This window comes from Girardinichthys multiradiatus, chromosome 15, assembly GCF_021462225.1.
Source record: "Girardinichthys multiradiatus isolate DD_20200921_A chromosome 15, DD_fGirMul_XY1, whole genome shotgun sequence".
NCBI classification, from domain to species: Eukaryota; Metazoa; Chordata; class Actinopteri; order Cyprinodontiformes; family Goodeidae; genus Girardinichthys; species Girardinichthys multiradiatus.
Window position 1 is genome coordinate 35685139 of NC_061808.1, and position 27762 is coordinate 35712900.

The window sequence follows — 27762 nt, forward strand, 5'->3', positions numbered from 1 at the left end:
ATTCACACAAACAGTATAAAAAGTTTTATTGACAAGTTTAAAATATGAAAATATCAATCGAAGCTGGATAAGTTCGTCTAAGAGTTCACCCTTAGTCTCCTGAAAGAAACTGACTCATGTTACCATCTGAAAACACATCAAAACATGCCTGACAAAAATAAAAGGTGAATGCTGGTGGCCTACAAGAGACAAGTTAGAAAACTTGAGAATCACAATAAATAGAGTGTTTCAGACAATATCTCAGCAAAGAGACGGATCCTTGACAATGGACATCACCGGTGGGGTTAAACATGGTTAACATGAAGACTTCAGGCACTGCTGGTCTGCTCGGTCTTCACAGTACTGCAGGGCAATCAAAGGCATACATCAACATTTAAATAAGCAGATTCAGACATTTTAAACAGTTCAGTCAAATGTGCAAACACTGCTTTCAACAGTCCACTTAAAATTGTACTTCTTTAGACATCTCTTGACATTTTCAGATGTATCACTTAGTTTCCAGGACATTTGTATGCATCAGTATAAACCTTCTCTATCTCTGTAAAGTGAATTTCTTGCACAATGGTAAGGCCCTAAAGCTCTGAATTGTCCATCAGCCACACAAAAACACTGCATTCAAAGACTTACAGCAGGAAATTATATCTGGAAATGCAATCAAAACAAAACAATCAACAAACATTTTCATAAAAATTTACCATCTTCATGACAGTTCAAGTTTACTTGACTGAAACAATGTTTGTGGGGCTGAACTGATTCCTCAAATAATCAAGTAACTTGATTACTAAAATTCCTCAAGCAAATTGTCTGCCTCAAGGCTTCGTTAAAGTTGGCTCAACTAATCAGCGCACTGTGTTCTGGCAGGGTGGTTATTTGTGTTGCACAAATAACCTCTCACTTCCACTATTGATAGCCTACTGATACGAGGATGCCAAGTGTGGTTATCTGCTGTGGAGGAAGACGGCGAGGGGCAAAAGGAAGCGTAGAGAAAACTGCAGAAAGTGGCCAAACTTTGAAATCACTTTAAACTTAAAAGCAAACAGCGCAGGGCGTACTGCAAAACTGAATTAGCGTTTCATATTAGCACGTCCTCAGCGCTGCAACACCTAAGCAGGAAACACATCTGCTTTTCCAGTCCAACCTCAATTGAAGACAACCCCGTGTTTATTATCTACTCGTGCTTCCAAAGCACACCAGAAAGCCGGATTTTCCTGACAACACTTCCATAAACAGCAGATGTCTGCAGACAGAGACCACCTGCGTGCTTGAGGAAGCTAAAAGTAAGCTTTGATACATAGAGGCAGTGTTTATTATGCATGAATTTAAATTAGCCATTTACCTGTAAGGTAATGCGTGAATATCTTCTATGTCTTGTTTGTTTTTGCACTTTAAAAGCAAGAAGAGTGTAACTTGGCACACAAGTTCACTACAAGGGTTCTGTTTTATCTGGATAACATTATGCTTTCTGATGTTATAAACATCTCTTTAAAATTCCAAAATGCAATATGTCAGTGACACTTTATGCACTTTTTGTTTGTGACCATTTTCACTACAGAGGCAGCTAGTATTGACTGTATTTATGTTAGGTCAACCAGAACGGACTGAGCTTTTTACATGTTGATGTTGAACTTTTTAGCTGCAGATGCATTCCTTGCTACAAATGTTCATGTGTACACTAAATGTTATCGCTCTGCCCTGTCTGGGTGCATGTTGCAATGATGCCCTGAATAAGGGAGCAACTGAAAGGGACTTACTAAGCAATTGGCCAGTTTTTATCAGATTACTTGATTAATCATCAGAATACTTGGTAGAATACTCAATTCCTAAAATATTTGTTAGCTACAGCCCTAAATGTTTTGCAAAATGATGTCACCATATGGTAGCGTTTGGTTGGCTGCAGTTCAGTCTGTGTGGACCTAATACATTTTTCACATATGGGGCTGGAGTGTGCAACATCTTTTTGATTTATTTTAAATTAAAACATATCAGAGATTCAGTAGTTGCAACTGGACTCCATCTTTCTGCTAATAGTCTCAGGAATTCAGGTTTTTAACATCTAGAAATGGAACAGGATGGGGTTTTTTTACCCTTTGCATTCAGCATTTTCTGAGCCGCTGTTTTTTGTCTTGTCCTCTTCTTTAACATCTGAAGAGGGGAAAAACAAAAGCATCTATTAAATCCCATCCAGCTTCAGTTTGTTATTGTGTCTATGTACATAGCTACTGACCTGCTTTGTTCTCCTCGCTCTCCTTCTTGTCCTCGTCAACTTTTGGCCTTTTGGTTCCTTTCTTGTGATTGGCTGTGTTCCTCCTGCTCCCCTGCCCTTCATCCTCAGAGTCAGAAAACTCTTCATCACAGGCTATCCTCTTATCTGTAGCACGAACTGCAATCACACAGAGCATACATAACAGCCACTTTCATCTGTAAATGTCTGAGCAGATAACAGAACCACAAAGACCCAGTATAAATGTGTTCTGTCAAATTAAGCATGTTCGTAATCATAGTTTCTGTCAGATAAAGTACCAGTGAATTAAAGACTTTAGGATGGTAAGTTGTCAGAAAAATGACCATTGCTGATCAAAATGAATGGGGAATTAGACTCAGAGGTCTTTGTAACTTTTTTTAGCTAGTATTCAGCTAATTTCTCTTCTTTGTTCCTGTGAAACTAAATGAAGGGAACCCAATGAGCACAAAACCAGGTGTGATAGAACTTTAGAGGGGAATGACAAAGGGTTGGGTTTAAGATATTGCCAATATTCCTGCAAAGCGTAGCTTGGATGTAATATTTAGAAGATTAATCATAGTCAAATACTGCATTACAATGTTCAACAATAATCTCCCATGCTCATATTTTCCTACAGTGTGCAGCTGCCATTTATATTAATGTTGTACATTTTGACTTTAGTGTTCTCAAGAACAAACACTTCAAAGACCAGTAGAAGTTAACACACCCAACATGGGAAGAGTTCAAGTTAACAGTGTTAATTGTTCTTTGTGACATGCTCAATATCATCTCATAGGCCAAATCCTGACTGATGGTGACCCCATAGTCGTCATCCTGGTGTTTGATCCCATTTTGGGTTCTTCTGTTCCTCCACACCAGCTTTTTGAAAATGTGCACAGCTTCTCAGTGTTGTGTAAAATGTCAATGTTCTGATTTTTGAACTATTTTGTGGTCCATTTTGCCATGTGACACAGTGACGTTGGAAGGATGGCAGCGTTTTCAGACCTGTCATCCTTGGCAGACCTTGGGAGTTGGCCTTCTCCAATGGATGTGAACCAACCATACTCATGGAGTATATCAAGATATTTTACTTTGTGGTCTAGGGATGGGAAATCGCCCTATTTTCTGATCGTAAGATCGAGGTCACTGGCTATCGTCGATAGACGATCCAATCGGCTGATGGGGCGCAATTATGTCATCAAAAAAAAATAAATCTTGGTGCCGAAAACATGGCAGAGTCAGACAGCAATTTGGTGCCCAAAAAGAATGCTAAGTCGGTTATTTGGGCATATTTTAGGTTCTATCCAAATGCTGACGGTGAGCCTCAAGACCTAACAGCCTATTTGCACATTATGCAAATGATGTGTGCCTGTGAAGGATAGGCAAACCACAAATTTATTGGCGCACATTCGAGTCCATCACCCTGCCGAGGCCGGAAAACTACCTCCAACCAGCAGCGCTGCAGGTGCTTCCGGGGGACAGCCACGGGGGCAGCCCACAATATCAGCAGCTTTTGCTAAATCAACTAAATACAGGCCAGGCAGCGAAAGATGGACCAAGTATACAACAGCTGTTGAAAGATTTCTGGCGAAGGAGTGCGTCGCATTTCAGACGGTTGAAAGAGAAAGTTTCAAAAAAATGTTGACTAGACTGGATGCGCAGAATGAACCGCCTGGGAGGAAATATTTCTCGGAGACTGCTGTGCCAAAACTGTATGAACAGCTGAGAGGGGAAATAGTTCATTAAAAGAGGCTAACTTCATTGCTTTGACTACAGATATGTGGTCAAACATTAACATGTCTCCTTATATGTCCATAACTGCCATAAGTCCATAACCTTTTCACACAGTTGGCAAAGGCGACAGCAACTCAGGAAAGAGCAACAAGGGATAAAGAAACCGCTTTCTTTAATAACTGTAAGTATTAACATTTAGCCGTTATCCCACCAAGCGATAACAAACTCAGTTTCAATCATATGTTTTCTGTTAAAAATGTACAATTTCATCACTAGCTTAGTGTTGCCACTGTATTATTACCAATAATAACATAACATAGATTGGAGGATAGTTTTATCGGTGTCTGCATACAAACATACACACAGAAGACAGCGCATTTAGAAAGTAACAATACGCACATTGCTTTTACTCAGCCTATAACCACCCTTTGCTCATTATATTTTCTCTTATAAAACAGGATTGTGCAACACGCTGGGGCAGCAAATATGTGATGACAGAGAGGATCCTCACCCTGATGCCTCACATCAGAAGGGTTTTTGCTGATGACAGGACTCGGCGTCACACTACCAACCATTGGCTGTCACAGAAGGACTAAAGTCTGTATCTGAATTTACAGACATTTTGTCAAGTGAGCGTGACGTCATCATCTCATCGCTGCTGCCTCTGCTTCACTTGATTAAAGATACTTTCAAGGAAAAAGAGATCGATGCCAAACTGACTGCAGCCATTAAACAAACGATCCTGGAGCAACTTGACAGTAGATATGACAACGACAAGATCATCCAGTTGATGCGCACAGCTGCCCTCCTTGACCCCTCCATGACCCCCGGTACAAAGCTACTCACGTGGGCAGTATTGACCTGGACTACATCAGAACCCAGCTGGAGGATGAGATGGTGCTGTTCTGGAAGCAGACTACTTCCGGACCACCTGTGACTGTGCGGGACTCTACGGATGACGACGATGCACCTCCTTTCTCCCAGTCTCAGCCAAGCAAAAAGAAGAAAACACTGGACAGTCTCCTTGGCTCAATAAGACCTGCTGCTGTTGCAACTCCTGAGCAGCGAGCGCAGCGGAAATGGCGAATTACCTCCAAGAAGAGGTAGTTGATGGAGAAACCAACGCTCTTGAATGGTGGAAAAGGAACGAAAGCCGCTTACCCTTAATGGCAAAAATTGCACAGAACTATTTGTGCATTCCTGCGACCAGCACGCCATCGGAGCGCATTTTCAGTAAAGCAGGGAACGTTGTAACCCGGTACCGCAGTCTGCTGAAGTCAGATAAAGTTAACATGCTTGTTTTCTTGTCAAATAATTTGTAAAAGTAGGTAATATATTTATTATCATGTGTTTATCATACGCAGGCTGCAATGTTCTATTGTTTAATGTTTTAAGCTTTAAGTTCATTCGAAATAATTTCTTATGAAAGGCAAACCTAAGTAGGCGTCATATTTGAAGTGATTTTATTTTGTAGTAACATTCACATTTTCTAAGAAATTCTACCGTTTAAGCTTTTTTGTTTGTACACATTATTTATTAAAGCCTGTTTATTTCACACTGTAACTCTAGATTTGTAATAAAGTTACTTGTTCAAATGTATGCCTGTCGTGGTTTATTCGTTTTGTGACGTGATAATACAGCACTATCGGCACCACTTGTGGCGCACAGAGCAAGAAGATGAGGAGCAGACAGACGAAGAGGAGCCGCGTTGGCGCTTACTCCGAGAAAAGTGAAAGACGCATTTTATTCCCTCTATTGCACAGATCACGATGATTAAAACATTTTAAATTACAGAAAAGCGCGCATATAAAATTGATTTTACATCCCCAGCACAGCATTAAATGAATTAATAAAGATCGTCCTGTGAAAAAATAAATCATGATCCAACCCTTCAATCGCAGATAAACGATCCAATTGATAATCACGCCATCTCTATTGTGGTCATGGAATCACTCAGCTTTCTTCTGCACAGAGAAGAAAATGTCCCAAACAACCAGATGAAAAGAACAACATGTACTAGTGCTCTGTTGTCCATTTCTGAAATTCCTGCTACATTTCAGTCTGTTCTCAGTGTTTCTTTTCGTTGTCTTCTTGTCCAGCTATTGCTGCTCTGCTCTGCACCGGTGGCAACGCAATTCTGCAGCCACTCCTCAGTAGAAGACTGTCTTTGTGCTTTCTAAACACCTTCTGACATCCTGAGGTTGCTTCACCACAGCCGATTCTCTGCTTGTTCCTGTGAGCTGTGTCCTTTCAGCTGAGGCCATTTTGATGCAACGCAGTATGACTCTAACTCAAGCTCACCTGCATCTCTTATAGCAACCAGTCTGTTAACCAGCCTCATCTGTGCTGATTATGTGACAGTACTGACATGATGTTAGCTGGCCATTTTGTCCTAGGGGAAAAATTCTGTAAAAATCGCTTTTTTTTTTTAGAAAGTGAACCTTTTAAGCCAACACAGCACTTTGCAGTAAGGTAAAAATAATCTGATCATTGTTCACACTAATCAGAGAACAATGTGCACCACATCAACTGAAGCTGTAAAATTTACACAACAGCAGAGTTACTTCTAAACCCTTTAGCCATGACTGAGTCAAACCTGTTTCTGGGTTCTGTAAAGAGGAATTTTATGATGCGACCAGGTCGGCTGTTTTTTCCCCGAGGTGATTTATCAAAACTTGTGACAGTTTGAGTCTGAAAGAGGAGAGCAGCCTTACTGGACAATCGTTTGTCAGGGTCTTCAGTATCTTCGTCCACTGTCTCGTCTGGGACAGCGTCCTCTGGAATGGGCTGCATTTGAACCCCTGGAGCATGAGGTAGCATTCGAAGGTTCTCAAACAGCCGCTGCCTAAAAGGTCGTAGTCCAACAATTACAAATGGTACATGTAGATAACTAGCATAAGGTAACTCAAACAGGAGGCTCCTGGCACTTAAAGCATTTCCACCTACTTGATCTTGTCCATGTACTCCTGTGTGTTCTGGTTTGTCATGTTGGAGGGGCTAATGTGTAGCTTGAAGTCAGGTCCAAAGTACTCAAAGTAGTCATTGTATGGCAGTTCTGCAACAGGAAAGGCATTGTGAGCCACCATAAGAACAAGAAAAATAGCAATACACTCAATGTGATTTACTGAGACTTTCTAACCTCGGTGTCTCACAGAGAGACACCACACTCAGTTATCCAGCTCTCTGTTACTGTTGAATAGCTCATCATGTACAGTATGGACTTGCCTCTGTACCACAGGTCACACTTTACAGAAGGTCAAACTAAAGCCTAAGCAGAAAGTGCAGGAAGTACAACTGTCTGACAAAATACCACATTCAGTGGTATTTCCATTCTGTTGTACAACTTCAGCTTCTGGATGTTTAGCAAAAATGGCTGTTTAGGTTTCCATTCTTTGTGCCAACTGTTTCTCAATATTTTCTAATGACCAGTAAGAATTTGCATGATTTCTCTTCCTGTTGTCAGAAAATAAAAACTTTGGTTATTTTCTTGCACACTGTTGATTATAAGCCTTAATGAGCCATAGTTACAGGAAGTCAAGTGACAGTTACCAATGACGCCAAGCTTATTATGTTGTATCTTTAAACTGATTAATCAGTGTTGAAGATAGAAATGTAGTTCTTTAAATCTGTCGTTATAGTCCCTCTTGGTGTGTCAATCATAACCAGCTCCTCACAAACACAAAATCAAAACATACAAGCAGATTATTAGTGATGAGAAAATAGGAAAATCTAGTCCGAAGCAGTTTGAGAATGAGATAAGAGGTTTAACCTGAGTGAGGTATTTACTGAAGGCATCTGCTGCCACCTGGTGAGACAGCAGACAACTGCTTTATTCTCCGAGGAGAAAAATGATCCCTGAAAGCGACACACCAGAGGTTTTAGAAATGAGAGGAAAATGAGTTGGTGAACTCTGTAGTTGTTATAGAGGATCTGTGTTCAGGTGTAACATCCAGGATATGATGCACTGCAGTGGGAAATCCTCTGGAAAACGGCATGTTTTACATTAAAGACAGCTACGGAGTGCAGGAAAACAGTTCAAATGAATTCAGACTTCTGACTGACCTTCGTTGGTGGTCATATGGTTAGAGAAAATAAAGCATTCTAGTGCCTTCTGCTCCTAAGTTGCATCTTTAATTGTTGTCAAGTAAAATTGGACTGTACCTAAACATCAGGGATGGTCAAACTCACATTCTAAGGATCAAGTCTAATTTCTACATAAGGTCAAAGGTCTGGAGCAACTAGTGGGTTTAATTTCAACTTAAAAGTGACCAAGCTTCTCCAATGTTCCACAGTAAAGATAGACGATCTCATTTTATATGACATCAACTTTAAACAAATCACAGGGCTTTTTTACATACAAGAATATATAAAATGAATAAACTGAACCTAAAATGCAACTAACGTCAAATGAACCGTGGTAAAGTTACAGATACGAATACATTTGAATAAAAAGCTAACTCTGACTGCACTATTCAATTGTTAGGATTAATTGGAATGTATGAACCTGACTGTTGTGAAGTGCCTTGAGACGACATGTGTTGTGAATTGGCGCTATATAAATAAAACTGAATTGAATACGTGACAGACAGTACGGCGATCAGGTCCCTTCTTCACAGCTGTCAATGGTCACTGAGCCTCAGCTGAGCGAACCAATCCAATTTATTTATGAAGCACATTTAAAAACAACAGATGGTTGACCATAGGAGAGTAAATAACTCACGCAGAAGAACAACCAACTCATACTGTGTTGAACACAAAGGAAAATAGATTCTTGTCTTCAAAAAGGATTTAAAAGAAGACAGTAAAGGAGTCTGCCTAACTTGTAGAGGAAACCCATTCCATAACTTAAGAGGCAGCGGCTGATTGAACTGGGCTCTGGTGGGCATCCTTCCTTCTTGACGTCATGAGGTTTGTTCACCTGGTGGGATGATAATATGTCCTCCCTACCCTGGTCCTTCCAAGTTCCGACTCACATGGTGGACTTGCACCTGCTCAGCATGTTCAGGGGCTCTGTTGGAGGGGTCTCCCCTGCTGGATGAGTGTACCGGCTCAGCAAGCATACCAGCGCATCTTGCTGCTGGGGGTGGTGAAGGCCTCAGGCCGCCAGGGGACTGGGTCCTGGGCTCGGCCTGCGTGGTGGGAGATGGCAATGTTGCTGGGTCGGTAGGTTCAGTGCCCTGCATCTCACTCTGTGCCTCTTTGGCCAGGGGTGTCTGCTGTTCCTGTGCTTCACTGACATCCTACTGCTGCCGATCCGAGCCTGGCACATGTAGGCAACAATCTGTTCTATACGGCATGCCTTAAATGGCACGATTGGCAGACAAGTTTACAACACAAGACAAGTAATACAACACGTTACATTAATTAAAGGCGTGAATGATCTTTTCAAAATTGTACTTAGACAAAATGGTCTTGATTTTGGCAATTAATTGCTGTTGAAAAAAAGATTGTTTTTACTACACAACTGCCTTGTGTGTCAAATCTAAGGTGGCTACCTAATGACATCACCCCAAAAGCAGACAGGGAGACACAGTGATCAAGACAGCCTCTCTGTTACTGCTCTCCACTGTAAGCAGCCATGGGTACGATGACAAAACCCTTTCTGGTGAAAATGAAAAAGTTTAGTTGCATTTCTACTGCTCATTTACATGACGATGGCAAACGTTTTCTCTAAAAATGGCTCAATTTGAGAACGGCTTCCAGAGTGTGATGGTTTGAAAACATTCTGGTCTCCATTGTCATGTAGATGGGAATAAATGGAATCTTTCTTATTAGTAGGCCTTTGATCATACGTAGTATGACTAAAATCAGTTGAAATGAATGCGCACACGCACAACATACCGGCTTCTGAACAGTTATCAACAATAACAATGGTGGATTGCATAGTACTGACTTGTACAGCTGAATCTTTTGAATCTAATGCCGGTTCTTCAAAAACAGTGCTCATTTTCTCCCCCCCTTTGTAGGCAGAAATTGTTTGTGCACGTTGAGTTTCAAAGAACATACTGCCTACTAGAGGCGTGACGGGGGAATTACACCACTTTCAGATCTACTGCTGTGTGAACAGATTGTAATTAAAACCTTGTAGTGTAGACGTGTTATCAGAAACGAGAAAAAAAATCCAGTTTTCAAAGGATCGTTGTCGTGTAAACAGGACCCCAGATCCGTTTGATCACCTCCACAAATCACCAGATTTCACCAGATTCCATGTTTTTAATAAGTCCAATTCCATGATTCCATGAGAAGTGCTGATCAACTAATACGTGAACTCGGATAAAAGAATGAATGAAATTCTGAAAACTGAAAATAGGTGTTTGGCACCATAAATGCTCGTGCATAGCTGCAGCATTTCAGCTTATTTTCCCAGCAACCGATGTGTGACAAGTAACGAACCATCAGGGATGTCTGAATCCAGAGCCACGGCTGTCTCATAAGTCCAGCAGCGAGCCACGTTACGGATGGTGTATCCTCCTCCACCAAGCATCAGCAGCGGAAGGTTAAATGACTTTATGTACTCGACACACTTGCCGTGACCTGGTTAGACACGAGGATAAACATGAAAGATTTTCTGGAGGTTTTCCATATTTGGATGGCGTGGTAAATATCTGTACCTCGAATGGTGAGGTTAAAGCAGCCGAGGCGGTCCCCGGAGAGAGAGTCTGCACCACATTGAAGCACCACGGCGCTGGGCTGGTACATCTCCATCACCTTGGCCATCACCTGTAAGACAACAATGCAAAATTCCTTTCAGAGTTTAGGGAATTACAAGCCTCTGGCATCCAATGAAGACAAGAGTTACTGTTTGTGGACAGAGAAATAAAGGAAATCATCTGAAATCCTTTTTTCCATAAAAACCATCAGCTAAACAGAAAGACAAAGAGCATTCAAGCTCTTCTTCAGTAACTCAGTGACATAGTGAGAGCTCAAACTAAGCCAGATGAGGTACTAGTTTACTTGTACACAATGGCGCTCTATAAATACAGTCATACTCAATAAATAAGAATATGCGGTTCAATAAGGCTCATTTGCCAGATTAAAAGCACCTTAAATATCGTATTTTCATTCGCTGTAAGTGGTAAATCATCATAATTAACAGAAATACAGGCTTGAAAACACTTAGTTATTCACTTAGTGATAGTTATTCAAATGAACTTTTCAATATTATTCTTGTTTATTGAACATGACTGTAATAACAAACTAAATCATGTCATATATATATATATAAATACTAAAATAAATTGTAAAGCTGCATGTCGTCTGCTTCAATCAGCACAGGATGACACAAACACACCCATCTGTTGCCTCATGTTGCAGCTGCTCTCTCTTCAGCCTCTAACAGTACAGGGAGAAGGGATCAAAACGGACAAAAACTGTTTACTAGTGATGTGACGTTCACGAATGAATCGATTCTTTTGAACGGCTACTTATCTTGAACGATAAGTAGCCGTTCTTTATTTTTTACTAGTTTGCTTGCATATAATGCTATGTTTTCAATTGAATTTAATTTTAAGTGATGTTATATTAGGCGATTAAATATGAAAACCGAGAGGGGTTAGGTACGAGCATAGAGCACGCATGCTCATTGCTCACCGTTACGTGTCACAGCAGCGGAGGTGCGGTGCTGCGTGTGACCTGGCTACGATGTCGAGGCATGTAGTGGGAGAGAGGAGGACGGTCACTGTGTGCTTCTTGCTAGAAGACAAAACAAGGAGTGGCGCAACAAAACGTCTGGACATTTTATTTGGTTAATGTTTACAGTTAAGTGTTGTTTACTATTAGTGTGTTTCATTAATAGCTATATTAAATGCTGCAGTTGGGGATTTTTTTTGTCTTGGTCACAGATGCGCCAGCAAGACGTGCACCAACAATTTGTCTTCTTTTGAACTCTGGTATGTCACCCATAATGTTGTCTGCATTTCAATATTTTGAACAAAACTGTGCTCTTACCCTGCTAATTGAACCTTCACACTCTGCTCTTACTGGTGCAATGTGCAATCAATGAAGACTGGCTACCAGGCTGGTCCAATTTAGCCATGAAACCTCCCAAACTAAAATGACAGGTGTTTCAGTTTCATTGTCCAACCCCTGTACATCAATAAATAACAGATAATGATTTAATGTGACAATGAAACTGTGAAATAATTGAATGCATGTTGAGGTTATTTTTATGTAATTCTAGCAGTTTTTTTTTATTTCTTAATGTCATTTTTTAAAAGTCAGCTTTTATTTCAAAAAGCCAACTTTTATTTTATAAGGGTGATTTTATTTCATAATGTCCCTTTACAACTGAATGACTGTGGGCCAATCAGCGTCAACGGGCTGGACCTGCATCCTCATTGGCTGAGCCTTACATAGAGATTAGTTTCCTGGTTACCTGCTCCCTGATGTCAGCTCAAGGTTTAGGAAGGATGGTGGAGTTTGTTTAACTTCATTCAGCTCTGGTTACCTTAGCAGATCAAATTGAGGGAAATAATTTATCATATGATGCCATTTTGAGATGTTTGGATGACATCTTTCAAATGATCGGGATGATAATTGCTCTCCAGAATGTTAGCATCGTGGATAACCTAAGAGCCATTGAGCACTGTCCACATGGAATATGCAGAGCACAGCACTCAAGACTAGAGGTGTCTGGCATAACCATCGGGGTTATTGGTTGATGACATAATCTACAGAGATTGTGTTGTCACCTCTTATGATTCTGAAGAAATAAATTGCTGAAAGTGATACAAAAGTATATAACAGATAAGCATTTGTAGGTACTTTGACCCGTTATTTCTCCAAAAATCTACAGTAAAATTATAAAATATTTATTTTTTACATAAACATGTATGTGAAAGTCGTAAATAGGTCATTAATTTAGATGTTATTAAGGTTATATTTCTTTTTTCCTCCTAATTTCTCGACCATTGCCTGGATTGGCGTCTGGTCTGCTCTATTACCGTAATGCACCTTGTATCCGCTAAGCTCATCTTTAACAGAGAGCTAACGTCAGCTGCCGTGACTGTCGGTTCACTTGACCGCAGTGAACTATGCTGAGTGACACAGAAAACATAACAGCAATTACCTCAATGGTTATGCCAGACAGCACTAAAGTCTTGAGTGCCCAATGGCTCTTAGGGTATCCACAATGCTAACATTCTGGAGAGCAATTATCATCCCAATCATTTGAAAGTTCTCATCCAAACATCTCAAAATAGCATCATATGAAAATTATTCATTGGAAGTAACTGTAGAACCTGATCTGTGTTTGGACTATTTTGATCCTGTGGAGCTTCCTGAGTTATCAGAAATATTAGCTTCATCTAAACCTTCAACTTGTATGTTAGATTCAATCCCAACCAAATTATTTAAGGAAGTGTTCCCTCTGATTACCAGTCCCATTTTAGATATGATTAATCTATCTTTAGTAAATGGATATGTACCACAGGCTTTTAAGGTAGCTGTAATTAAACCTTTACTTAAGAAACCTTTGCTTGATCAAGATGATTTAATAAATTAGAACTATATCCAATCTTCCTTTCTTATCTAAAATTCTTGAGAAAATAGTTGCTAATCAAATGTGTGAGCATTTACACAGCAATGATCTGTGAAGAGTTTCAGTCAGGTTTCAGAGCTCATCATAGCACTGAAACAGCTCTGCTGAAAGTCGCTATTGATATTCTTATGGCCTCAGATAATGGACTTGTGTCTGTACTTGTCCTCTTAGATCTCAGTGCTGCATTTGATACAGTCGATCACACTATTCTCTTAGAAAGGCTGGAATATGCTGTAGGGATCAGGGGAACAGCGCTAGGTTGCTTTAAATCTTATGTATCACATATTCCAGTTTGTTCATGTAAATGATAAATCATCTTTGAACTCCAGGGTTAATTGTGGAGTACCACAGGGTTCAGTACTTGGGCCAATTTTCTTTACTATATATATATGCTTCCAATAGGTCAAATTATCAGGCAGCATAGAATAAGTTTTCACTGTTACGCTGATGATACTCAGCTTTACTTATCCATGAATCCTGATGAGCCCAACCAGTTAGATAGACTACAAACATGTCTTGAAGACATAACAACTTTGATGACTTTAAATTTTCTGCTTCTAAATTCAGACAAGACAGAAGTTGTCGTCTTTGGACCGGAGTCTTTAAAAAATAAACTGCTTAGTCAATCACTTAACCTGGACGGCATTAAATTGACCTCCGGTAATAAAGTAAAAAACCTTGTTGTTATTTTTGACCAGGACATGTCATTTAAATCCCATATTATACAGGTTTCTAGGATTTCCTTCTTTCACCTCCGGAACATTGCCAGAATTAGAAATATCCTATCCAAGAGTGACACTGAAAAACTAGTCCATGCATTTGTTACTTTAAGGCTGGAATATTGTAATTCTTTACTATCAGGATGTCCACAAAATGCAGTTAAAAGCCTTCAGCTGATTCAAAATGCTGCAGCAAGAGTTCTGATGAAAATTAAAAAGAGAGATCATATTTCTCCTACTTTAGCTTCCCTTCATTGGCTCCCTGTTAAATCCAGAATAGAATTTAAAATTCTCCTCCTCACATATAAAGCCCTTAATGATCTAGCTCCATCATACATAATGATCTAGCTCCATCATACATCAGAGATCTGATTGTTCCATATGTTCGTAACAGAGCACTTCGTTCTCAGACTGCAGGTTTACTGGTGGTTCCTAGAGTCTGTAGAAGTAGAATGGGAGGCAGATCCTTTAGTTATCAGGCTCCTCTCCTGTGGAACCAGCTCCCAGTTTTAGTCCGTGAGGCAGACACCCTGTCTACTTTTAAGGCTAGGCTTAAAACTTTCCTTTTTGATAAAGCTTATAGTTAAAGTGGCTTAGGTTATCTTGAGCTATCTCTGTAGTTATTCTCATACTACTCTCCAATTTTGCATTATTTGCTGTTATTTCAGCTTTTAACTTTATGTTCTCTCTCTCTCTTCTTCCTAGAAGCTACACCTGGCCTGACTCTGTGTCTACCTGTGACACCTTCCTGGAGGGGGGCATCGTCCAAGCTTCTGCTGGCAAAAACTTAATGCTCACCTTCTACCAATGATACACTTGGACCTGTCTTTCGGTGTTGAACCCTTTCTCTCCTAGACATGGCTACTGATTGAGATTTTACTGTGACTAACTGTATGTGCTCTCTTTCATACCTTAACCTTGAAAACTGGCTCAGAGTTTATGTTCTTTCTTTCTAGGTTAAACGATTAAAGGAGCTACATCCATTAACATTTACTTTTCCTTCCCATAGAAAGGACTCCTCGACCAGTGCTTCTGTGTTTTATTCCATCTCTTTTCTTTTCTATCAAACCCCCAGTCGGTCGTGGCAGATGGCCGCTCACACCGAGCCTGGTTCTGCTGGAGGTTTCTTCCTGTTAAAATGGAGTTTTTCCTCTCCACTGTCGCTACATGCATGCTCAGTATGAGGGATTGCTGCAAAGTCAACGCCAGTGACTGTCCACTGTCTCTACATGCTCATCCAGGAGGAGTGAATGCTACAAGTCACTGACTCAATGCAATCTGCTGGGTTTCCTTAGATAGAAAAACTTTTTATCTAATTTGAATAAATAACTGAATCTGACTGCACTGTTCAATGGTTAGGCTTAAATGGAATGAATGTACCTGACATGAAATCTATATGATTCGACTGAATTGACTTAGCCCATTTTAAAGTTACCCACCTTTCACACAATGCAACAGGAAACGACACTCTCCAATTATTTTTACCTCTGCCTTCCTCCCTCCCTGTTGGATGGAGTAAGGGGGAGTCAGGTTTAGCCTAAACCGGTTATGGTTGAGGTGTAAACACACCCTCCATTTCTGCTACCTGGGCAACCCCTTCTCTTTTCCAATGGTTATGATCAGTCTGACAGAGAGAGGTATCCCCAATCCTTGTGGTTTTTAGTATAACAATGGCCACCAGTGGCTCTAGATGGACAAACTTTATCAGTTTATTATCTTACTTAGTGCCCCTACACATAGCCCATTCTAAAATGGCCAAACTCTAACACTGTAGTTTAATCTAACCTCCCCAACAACCCCACACCATTCCAACCTTTTGTGAAGTGCCTTGAGACGACATGTGTTGTAAATTGGCGCTACATAAATAAAACTGAATTGAACTAAATTGAATTCCCCTCAATTTGATCTGCTAAGGTAACCAGAGCTGAATGAAGTTAAACAAACCCAACCATCCTTCCTAAACCTTGAGCTGGCGCTGTAGTTGCTCAAGGAGCAGGTAACCAGGAAACTAATCTCTATGTAAGGCTCAGCCAATGAGGATGCAGGTCCAGCCTGTTGACGCTGATTGGCCCCACAGCCTATCAGTTGTAAAGTGACATAATGAAATAAATAGGCCATGGGTAAAAATAAAAGCTGGCTTTTTGAAATAAAGCTGACTTTTAAAAACTGACATTTTGAAATAAAAAAAAAACTGCTGGACTTACATAAAATAGCTTATTAGCTAAAAATGTTATATGAAAATTATTTTATATTATAAAGCTGGTTTTTAATGAAAAATGAAATATATTTCATAATGAGCTGAGTATTTAATATGCATTCAAATATGTCACAATTTCATTGTCACATTAAATCATTATCTATTAGTTATTGTTGTAGATAATTATTTCATAATGTTTCATTTATTTATTTAATTTTGAACACTATGGCGTTCCATAAACCGAATCTTCAGGATCTGGTCACTTCAAAGAGCCACAAGTCCCATCATTAGTGTTCACAGAGATCTTCGGATTTGGAAAAGACCCAGGCACCCCTCAAAACCTCTTAGTGTATTTGTAAGAAATTACATCTAGGGTGTTTCATAGTGTGTGATGGAAATGCTTGTAGAAACAGTGCAATGACTCATCCTTTGAATGGACTGACTGAAAGTAAAAAGCAATAATAGAAGTTATAACTGATTTCAATGGTAATATTAAGACATGTCAGTTCAAATATTTAGTCATTTGTGAAACATTTCGGAATAAAAAAACCCCTTCTTCTTTCCTGACAGTGACTACATCCCGCTATATTCACTTCAATGTAAAAGGGTCCTTGGTTTCTGTTGCACCGTGCTTACTGTGTGCTCAGTTTTAGTTTTCTTCTGCTTCTGAATGACCATCTGCACTCAGAGCTCAGTAATTATCACACTCCAACCTGTGTGCTGGAAACTCTTTGCCCTGGCACATGAACTGTGTCGGCACAAGGTCTTCTGGTCTTTGGTTCTGACACAATGTGACACATTTAGACACGGCTTTACATTAGACAACTTACATTTTGAAAATGGAATTAATTGTAGTGGAACTGTAAAAATGTCCAGGTTTGAACTTACAGGTTTGAAGATTTTCTCGTAGGACTCATCATCAATGCCATCCCGCAGTGGGAAGTTGACAGCATAATATTTTCCTTTTCCAGCTCCAATGTCCTAAAGGAGACAGCAACATACAACAAACATACCATATCACCATCTAATCATGAGATAGAAGCAATTCATTCCTGACTTTTAATTTAAACCTCCTTTCCTACTGTAACAAACTTATGACTGAAGACAATGTTTTACTATTTTTATTCTAAGACTGTGACTGTCTGCATTTTCAGCTCACCCTGAGGTCTCCTGTTCCAGGGAAGTATTCCCCATATTTATGAAAGGACACCGTCATGACTCTGTCTGTGGTATAAAAAGCCTCCTCTACTCCATCTCCATGGTGAATGTCTATATCAATATAAATCACCCTCTGGTGGTACCTTAGGAAAAACAAGACATAAACAGAGATGGAGTAAGATCAGGTACATCTCCAGAAATTTTAATATAATATAATTTTAATGATTTCTGTCGCTAATTTTAGAAAGTAAAACTCATATTATATAGATTCATTGCACAGAGTGAAATATTCCAAGCCCGTATTCCATGTAATTTTGATGCATATTAAGTTACAGAGAATCAAACAGAGCAGACACCATCGGGCACCGTGCTCACAACGGACCCCCTGACACCACACTAAGACGGGACAAACTCACCCAGCAAGAGGTCCACCACTATGCCCCCCGACAGCCCAGGGAGAAACACCAACCAGCACAGCTCCGCCATCACCGCTCAGCCGATTCAAATGCAGGTGACCCCACATCCAAAAAGAGCCAACAGAGCGCCCAGTATCCGATGCCCCCCAGCCTGGCCCGGGCCACAGCCAGAGCCAGACCAGCGGAGCAACAAAGCACACCCCACACCAACACCTGACCCAAATGGCAGGCCCACCCAAATGCAAACGCCCCCCCCCCCCCCAGCCCGGGGGTGATACACCCCAGGAACCCTAGTCTTCTAAAAAGTTATTCGAGGTAGATGGCTGTGTCACTGTGGAATTCAGAAAACCCTGTGTTCCAACAGCAGCAGATAACATGGTGACCCAAATCATCAATGACTAAGGAAACTTCACTCTGGACTTTAAGCAGCATGAATTCTGTGCCTCTCCGCTCTTCCTCCAGACTCTGGGAGCTTGAGTTTCATATGAAATGCAAATTTTACTTATATTTGAAAAGAGGACTTTGAACCACTGTGCAACAGTCCAGTTCCTTTTCTCCTTAGCCTATGTAAGATGCTTCTTACGTTGCCTCTGGTTCAGGAGTGGCTTGACACGAGGAATGCGACATTTGTAGCCCATGGGTAGGGTTCATCTTTGTGTGGTGGGTATTAATGTGCTGACTCCAGCCTCAATCCACTCCTTGTGTTATCCCTGTTGCTGGTGCACCTTTTCCTACCACACTTTTTCCTTCCACTCAACCTTCTATGAATATACTTGGATGCAGCACTCTCTTTGAAAAAAAAAGTTTCTTTAACAATGATCTTTTGGTGCTTACCCTCCTTATGGGAAATCTCAATGATCTGGCCCATGTAGGAAACCGTCTGCTATATATATGGTATGCATGAAACGTCTCTTCTGTACATCTGTCCGGTCGGCAGTCTTCCCCGATTGTGTAGCCAATTGACCCAGACTGAGAGACCATTTAGAGGCTCAGGAAACATTTGCATGTGTTGAGTTAATTATCTGATATGAATGTAACACAATCAGTTTCCAATATTACATTTTTTTCACAATATTTTAATTTCCTGAGAAGAAATTTGGGTGTTCATTATCTGTAAGCCATAATCATCAAAATTACAAGAAGAAATATTTAAAATATGTTTCTGCACGTGTAATGAATCTGTATTTTAGTTTTACTTTCTGAAATGAGTGACAAAAAAATCTCCACGTTTTTCACGATATTCTAATGTTATGAGATGTACAAGTACAAAGTCATGCAGGTGTGTTTTGTAGAACTGCTAGTTGATAATCTTACTTGAGTAGCTCCAAGATAGCCAAGACAATATCATTCACATAACAGAAGCCTGAAGCTTCAGACTTCTTTGCATGGTGGAGTCCTCCCGCCCAGTTCACTGCAATGTCCGTCTGCTGTCGGTTCAATTTCACTGAACCAGCTATGGAAAACAGAAGGTGGTTAATTAAAGGAAAATGTCTCAGGCAGAAATGTCTCATGCTGATACACTCAAAGTGGAACTAAACCCGGTATAAAAGCATAACCCCATCCCTGGACACGTTTTGAAAAATGCCAGCAAAGGCAGTGCAAAGCCAGGGCTGCAGATGTAGCGGAGGACAGAATGGGTCCTGTTTCTGAGTGGTAAAGCGATATTAGCAGCATCATTGCTAACATGGGCTAAACACATTTACATGTAGATTTATATCATCTCAAGTAAAGCATATGGTCGAAAGTATAGAGCATAAAACGCTATGATCAATGCTCGCAATTCCAACTCTCGACTTGCTAAGGGGGTGTGTCTGAGTTGGATGGTTTTACACCAGAACACGGGGCTGTGAGGTAGAAAAGTCAATTGCAGTAGCCACCGTTCAACCCAAATGGCAACACTAACACAGTTTTTAGATAAACATTGCAGAATTAAACATTTCTAAGAAATTACATGAAAATGTAAACTAAAATGCACAGTAACATAAAGATAGCACCCTTAAGACCTTATAAGGAGGTGTCCAGGTCAAGTCTGAGAAAGCACACTAGTTATAGTTGAAGTCTGGCTGTCATTGCCGATTTGCAGAACTACTGTAAAAGATCCATTTCTTTCTCAAGAATTTGCAAGATGAATAAAACCTTACAGCAGACAGAGAGGCAACGACTATTTGTATCCTTCATTTTATATCCTCCTTCCTGTCCCAGTCTTCACATAGTCAGTCTCCTGATTGGCTCTTGAATCAATTAAGGTTTTAGTTGTTACATTTTCAGACTTTCTCTTTTTAGATGCTTGTTTCCACTTCTGTCAATGAACCTAATATCCAAAAATCTAGCCTAGGTCTTAAACACCACTGAAGAAAAAAATCAAAGACACGAGGTTGAATGAATCTTTTGATCTCTTAGAAAACATTCCATTTCTGGAAGCAGCTGGTTGTAACGCAGCAGGTTTTCCCATATCCAAGCCAAACTCCCCTTTATCTGTAGCTTTACTGAGAAGCTTTTGAGACAGCAGGAAAAGTCAGGAAGCCCCAATGGAGATCACTAGGTCAGAAAGTTAATAAAATAGGACTAGAAAAGTATTGCATTGATCTGGTAATCAATGCTGACGTTTTCTACCCTGCTTGGACAAATAAACCACCCCATACTGCTTTATCCATACTTTATAATAACAATCTATGTCTAACAACTCACATCAATTATTGTTTTAATGTAACATTTTGCATCAAGACCAATACAATTTGGTGACCTTTCAGTTCCAACCATCTCCCAAATCCAAAGATTCTGAAAGCTTTCCCATCCAAGAACACTGTCTCTGCATTTACACAGAGCTGCAACATGTCTAAGCGTTCAGCACTAAAGGTGTGTATCTGAGAATTTGCAGAAATATGCTCCTCTGTACACTAAAATATAAAAAACGAACCAAAAATCATCTTGGAGTTATAAACCAAGATCTGAACTTTGTCCTTATATCAAAGAAATTAATGCATTTTAATGAACAAATCTATAACTTCATGCATGCAACCTATTATACTTTTGACTCACCAGCAGACCCCCCTGCAGATAGCTGGCAGAACTCAAACAAGCCATCAAACACAGGGCAGTCCTCCCCGACGTTGACTGAAAGGAAGCAACAATAGAAAATTTGTCATTGATACACAAAATTTTGTTAATCTTCCCAAACTTTCAACTGCATTTCAGACATTGAGTTTAGAGGTCTGAAACATCCTAAAGAGGCAATGAAATCTCACATCGCTGCATCTGCTTGCTGAACTCAGACATATTGTCTGGCCGTATGGATCTGAGGAACTTTATGTAGTCGTCACTGTGGTACTTTGTCATCTCATCCGCAGTGGCTTTGTGTGGTCGCTGAAGGACAAACACACACACACCCAATGAAAACCCAGACAGGGAAAGCAACAATACGTCTTGACAATAGACCTTACTCCCACTGGTACATTCATAGTGTCATTTCAGCTCATTTTTCAGACAAACTCTCAAGGATTCATCATGTTCCAATTAACAAATGAATACAACTGATGAATCCTACTGTTTGTATTACTGTCATTTCAAATTGATGAATCATCTAACCCAGTAATTATTAACAGTGTTTATATGGATCAGCACGGTTGTAAACATACATAGACCTCCATTTTTCTGTACAGTCCATAGTTTAGAAGAAGGTTGTGAGTCATCCGGATGCGATGTGGCTTCATGGGATGGCCTTGTCCATAGTAATAATTTCCTATGTCACCTGCAAAAACAACCAGGATCAGTTTAATGTTAATAAAGTTGCTGACTTCGTAATTTTCATGGTTCAGTATAAAGAGTGATAATTTTAAATAAATATGTCTTTACCGTAGAGCTACACAATGTATACAATGTATTTATCGCAACATCACCATACAAACTATCAATATCACAAACAACTGCTTGGACAGGATGAAATGATAACTAATTACAATATTAGTACTAGTAATAAGAATTTTTATGGGAATGTTCCGTTGAGTATAAAAGGTGAGAGGAAACCAGACATGGCCATTTATAGAGTCCCCCTGTCAGTCCTACAGAAAGGACCAACTTCACATCACAGAATAACCCGTCAACGCCACTCAAGTTTGACAACAGATAAAATTGTGGTTTGTTTTATAATTTAATCTTTAATATATTTGGCTTTTTATGCTGATAATACATATAATGTCAGGCAAAACTGTCCTTACATCACTTGAGCCTACAATTAACCTGTAGCATGAGGGTATGGCTGGGGGATTTGTAGAGCTTGTACTTCTTAAAAAAAGCATGAAATAGCCCACCACACTAACTATCGAGCTACAACTAGCAAATATTTTGGGTTGCACACATTTTGACGAGCTCAATGTAAGCTTTGTTTGTAAATAGCTACATCTTTTGTCTTATACGATTGCTATTTTAACAATGAATAAATTTGTTTTGCAAGTAATTAGCAGAGTATACAGTGGGTCCAAAAAGTATTTAGTCAGCCACTGATTGTGCAAGTTCTCCTACTTAGAAAGATGAAAGGTCTGTAATTTTCATCATAGGTTCACTTCAACTATGAGAGACATGATAAGAAAAGAAAAAAATCCAGGAAATCACATTGTAGTATTGTTAAATAATTTCTTTATAAATTATGGTGGAAAATAAGTATTCTGTGTGAATAAATCAACTGTGGGAGCAATTGTAAGAAAATGGAGGACATACAAGACCACTAACAATCTCCCTCAATCTTGGACCCCAAGCAAGATCTCATCCCGTAGGGTGAAAATGATCATGAAAACAGTGAGCAAAAATAACTACATGGAGGGACCTGATGAAAGACCTGCAGAGAGCTGGGAACAAAGTAACAAAGGCTACCATTAGTAACACACTACGCAGAGAGGGACTCAATCCTGCAGTGCCATGCGTGGCCCCCTGCTTAAGCCAGTACATGTCCAGGCCCATCTGAAGTTTGCCAGAGAGCATTTGGATGGAGAATATCATGTGGTGAAATGAAACCAAAATAGAACTTTTTGGCACAAACTAGACTCGTCATGTTTGGAGGAAGAGGAATGCCGAGTTGCATCCCAAGAACACCATACCTATTGTTAAGCATGGGGGTGGAAACATCATGCTTTGGGGCTGTTTTTCTGCAAAGGGAGCAGGACAACTGACCTGTGTTAAGGGAAGAATGAATGGGGCCATGTATCGTGAGATTTTAGGCCAAAACCTCCTTCCACCAGTGACAGCATTGAAGATGGAATGTGGCGGGGTCTTTCAGCCTGAAAATGGTCCCAGATACACTGCTTGGGCAACGAAGGAGTGGCTCCGTAAAAGCATTTCATGGTCCTGGAGTGGCCCAGCCAGTCACCAGACCTCAACCCCATAGAAAATTTGTGGAGCGAGTTTAAAGTCCATTTTGCCCAGCGCCAGCCCCGAAGCATCACTGCTCTACAGAAGATCTGCATGGAGGAATAATTATAGAAAACTCCATTTACAGTGTGTGCAAACCTGGTGAAGACTTACAGGAAACGTTTGACCTCTGTCATTGCCAACAATGGTTATGGTACAAAGTATTAGGTTGAACTTTTGTTATTCACCAAATACTTATTTTCCATCATAATTTACAAATAACTTCTTTAACTATCCTACAATGTGATTTTCTGGCTGACTAAATACTTTTTGGCCCTACTGTAATAACTAAGTACTTTTACTTTGTTACAGTACTGAAGTCATTTTTTGAGGATCTGTACTTGACAGAGTATTTTCTTTTAAACTGAGACTTTACTTTTATTTTGTTATATTAGAAACATAAAAATTGTACTTTTACTTCTTTACTTAAAAATCGGAGACATTGTAACTCGCTACAAATTAAAATATGACCGGTATTTATCATGAAAGGTTTTGTTTAGGTGGAATCAGCATGTGAACAAGAGGAAGAACTGCGCTCTCACGATGATTACAGGTGGATTGATGAATTTGTTACAGCAATGGCTAGCAGTTCTGCTCGTGGAGATGAGGAAGACATGGAAGAAGTTTGCCAACCGACAAGCACATCGGTTTTGGCTGTGGATCACGGAGACAATCACCCATGACCCTTGGGATTCCCGAAAAAATGACAGCCTCTACTCTGGACACTACGCTGACAGACACAGCAAACCTTCTTGCCACAGCTCGCATTGATGAGTCATCCTGGATGAGCTGCACTACCTGAGCCACTTGTGTGGGTTGTAGAGTCCGTCTCATGCTACCACGAGTGTGAAAGCACCACCAACATTCAAAAGTGACCAAAACATCAGCCTGAAAGCATCGGTACTGAGAAGTGGTCTGTGGTCCCCACCTGCAGAACCACTCCTTTATTGTGTCTTGCTAATCGCCAAATATTTCCCCCTGTTGTCTTTTCCATTTGCACAACAGCTGTGAAATTGATCATCTGGGAAGCTTACTACTTGCCAGTAGCTTTACTGGCCTTTTAAGTTGCTCTCAAACGTCAGTGTCGTAGTGTTAGCTTGTAGCATTAGCATAGCAGGCATGTGACATCGTTGAGCATTTTGGGGTTTTTTCTGTACGTCTGCCTCATATCCCTATCCCGAACAACAGTTTTGTTTGCTTTCTCGGCTAAAGAGAGAGGCATGGTTTTTGTTGGATGTACTCAACATGTCAGTGGGGTTTAAAACTTCCAGCAGCAGCTCATTGTTTTGGTCAGGTGAGCTGCAGCAGGAAGGGGAGGGGTTGAGTGTCTCTGTTATTGCAGCGAAGTTCCACAATTTGAGCATATGTAAATGGGTCAGTTAGTTTGTATCTATTTTTATGCAAATTGACCTCTTTGTATAATTCCTTTTTTTAGTATTGAATATATTGAAAAATTGATTATTTTGACAACCTTATATGGCACAACTGAAAACCTTTGGGAGGGCATTAATCAGAGAGGGGTCAAAGGAACCCAGGGCGTTGGTCATGTGTAGAGCTTCAATGATTCTGAATCAATTACGTGGGCTATGAGAAAACATTAACGCAAAATTTCATGCGTCAAGGCATCGTTTAAAAACATATAAACAAACATTACCAATATCTGAATATCTCACTCTAACTCTCACTTGGCAAGCACTATGAATCACATGCAGTTCACTAAGGGGACAGCACAGACAATTAAAGCCTTGTGTATGTGTCGTGGCCTACTTTATTCCATGATTCATTGTGGGTCAAAGCAGCAATGGTGGAGGAGAGCAACAGAAGCTCTGAGTAAAGTGTGATAAAACACTCTTTCTGTGATACATTGCAATATTTTTAGGTGAGAATGTAGTCATGTAAATCTGAAATATCTGCTTGGTTTATGAAGAGGATGGGGGAACAAAAAGGATGGGGGTAGAAAGTACAGATGCAGGTCAATAGATTGGAATATCATAGAAAACTTAATTTATTTCTCTAATTCAATATAAATGTAAAATTCATAAAGATGCAGTACAAATAGTAATATGTTTCCAGCATTTATTTTAGGATAATTTTGATGTTTATGGCATACAGTTAATGAAAGCTCAAGATTTTGTTTCTCAGAAAATTAAAATATTTTACGACCAATTGAAAAATCATTTTTATACAGAAATAACATCGTACTGAAAGAGGCTTAATTGCAAAAGTGCTCATCTGTTCCCGCTGCACTAGCAGCCAACTCGCCCTGCAAGCTGTCAGCTGACTGGGGCATTAATGCTGATAACATTGACTCAAAAAAAGAGAGCAACACTGACTGCAGAACATGTTGATATGCTCACCTTTTACATTGTAATTTAAAATCCCTGTAAACATCAAGTATTGGTAAAAGGTTGAAGGTCAAAAAATGTTGTTGTTAAATACATTTGGATTTATTTAGACTTTTTAGAAGTTGAAGGTCAATATTTGTGAATATAATGACTTTGTTAAAAAAAAAAAAAAAAAAAGTTAAATTTCAAATTTATATTTTATGGGTTTCCATTCAAGGAGAGGTGCAACAAAAGGCAACATTCACAGATGTGTAGACTAGAACAAGTTAAAAGATTTTTACAGGTGACAGGTCAATTTCAGTCACAGTAATTGATGATGGGGATCGTAAAAAGTTGTCTTGTCGACTAATCGAAAAAATAATGAATAGATTAGTCGATTAGTTATTAAAATAATTGTTCGTTGCTGCGCTAAAGCCATGTGGTATTATTTTGGTCATGTGACAGGATTGTGGGATGTTTGAAGGAGAGAAGCAATGTCAGCAATGCGGTCATTTTTTCAAAGAGTCCAAAGGGTAGTGAGATATATAGAAATTGGGTAAATGTCAGTAATCCCCACTAAACATCCAGTCAGAAATAAAAGAGATCAAATGAAACAGTTTAGATCAGTGGTATTCAAACTTTTTTGGCATGCAGAGCAAAAGTGCCATAGCATTTTTTTGTTTTTTTACCTGTTACTTTAACATTTTAGTGATTAGTTATGAAGTACTTTGTGTTGGTGTATCACAAAAAAAAAACCTATTGAAGTTTGTGGTTGAAACATAAAATGTGAGAAAGTGAAAGGGATGTGAATACTTTGTGTAAAGGATGTTTTTACCCTGGCAGTAACAGTAAAGCAGCTGTTAGATGTGGTAATTTGGAACTGTATGGCTAATCAAGTTAACGTAGATGCTTGGTCTTCTGGTGCATTGCTTGTCAAAACATTAACAAAATGTGTGATCTTCAAAATCAATTCTTTCTGGATTTTGGCCATGAGATTTTTCAAGAGACGAAAACATAGAAGCAACAACATACAGCAATCAGAGCTGAACACAGTGTGTGTAATAGTTGTTTTTACACTTTCTTCACTAACTCTGTATCAGTGCAGAGAGTTCCTCATCATTTCATTGCATCAATTTGAAACAACAGACATAGCCCATAGAACAGAATTGCGATCATCATTTCGGGATTCAATTAGCCACCTTCGTCTACGCGAACATGATTTAATATTTAGTTAAAATACAATTGTACATGCATTTATTATGCAACATTTTACTCTGGCATGTTCAAGATATTTTGGTGGCCATATTCGTCATTTAGCTTTAAGTTAGTTCAAACGTAGCAAGCTGTGTGACTATGAGCTCTTAGGACGCCATCGTTAATCAGGCTTGGTGCGTGCTGCTAGTTAGCTATCGCTTCAATCACCTGCAGCAGCTATTAGCTTCATGGCTAACGCTAGCCTGTCAGATTCAGCAGTAATCTTCACATACCGTCGTAGTAGTAGCAGACCTTCTTCTTAGTCCCACCTGCTGTGGTGTAAGCCATGTTAGAAGCGCCTTTCGGAACAACAAAAAACAAAAAAACTTTTGAATTTGTTTTATCAGTCGGAGAGGGGAACGGACGGCATCAACACAGTGTTTCTGGGTGGAGCCACTTCTGGACGGGGCGGCGAGGCGAGGCGTCCCGTGGGGGCGGTGGCCCCGGGACCGTCTCAGCGGCTGAATGTGGTTTGCAGTCAAAAGGACCCGAAGATCATTATTAGAATAAGTTACAAAAACATAGAATTAATACTGGAGAATGTTTGATAAAATATAAACAAATTCAACAATAACACATGACTCTGAGCTATATTATTTGACACATGAACGTCGTAAATTATCAGGAGAAGTGGTTAGAAACTCGGTTACATTTACTTAATTAACTTTTAGAATAAAAACATAGCTACATCGATCAAATCCCAGCATGCTAAACAGCTTAGCCCTTTACCTCTCTCACAGAGAGAGAACAAAAAGGGGGGAGGACTGGTTGAAACACTGGTTATTAATCGGGACGGGGGGA

The 27762-nt window shown here is 39.8% G+C and overlaps 1 protein-coding gene across 1 annotated transcript; it reads right to left on the reverse strand.

Annotated features, from left to right (window-relative positions):
* Window positions 1-9: 9 nt before the first annotated feature.
* Window positions 10-27394, reverse strand: LOC124882113 (histone deacetylase 2). The gene is made up of 14 exons (XM_047388292.1): window positions 27195-27394; window positions 21619-21731; window positions 21229-21346; window positions 21023-21097; window positions 19298-19436; window positions 17569-17710; window positions 17298-17390; window positions 10567-10675; window positions 10349-10489; window positions 6902-7010; window positions 6670-6800; window positions 2225-2380; window positions 2085-2142; window positions 10-342 (listed from the first exon to the last, which is right to left on the reverse strand). The coding sequence occupies exons 1-14, from the start codon at window positions 27247-27249 to the stop codon at window positions 309-311; spliced, it is 1473 nt and encodes a 490-aa protein (XP_047244248.1). The 5' UTR covers window positions 27250-27394; the 3' UTR covers window positions 10-308.
* Window positions 27395-27762: the final 368 nt, after the last annotated feature.

Excerpts from the sequence above, each read along its gene's own strand:
- LOC124882113 (XM_047388292.1), bottom strand. The coding sequence starts at position 27,249 with ATGGCTTACACCACAGCAGGTGGGACTAAGAAGAAGGTCTGCTACTAC. Across the intron at positions 19,437-21,022 it reads ATCTGCAGGGGGGTCTGCTG|CTGGTTCAGTGAAATTGAAC; the intron begins GTGAGTCAAAAG and ends TGTTTTCCATAG. Across the intron at positions 10,676-17,297 it reads ACGAGAAAATCTTCAAACCT|GTGATGGCCAAGGTGATGGA; the intron begins GTAAGTTCAAAC and ends GTTGTCTTACAG.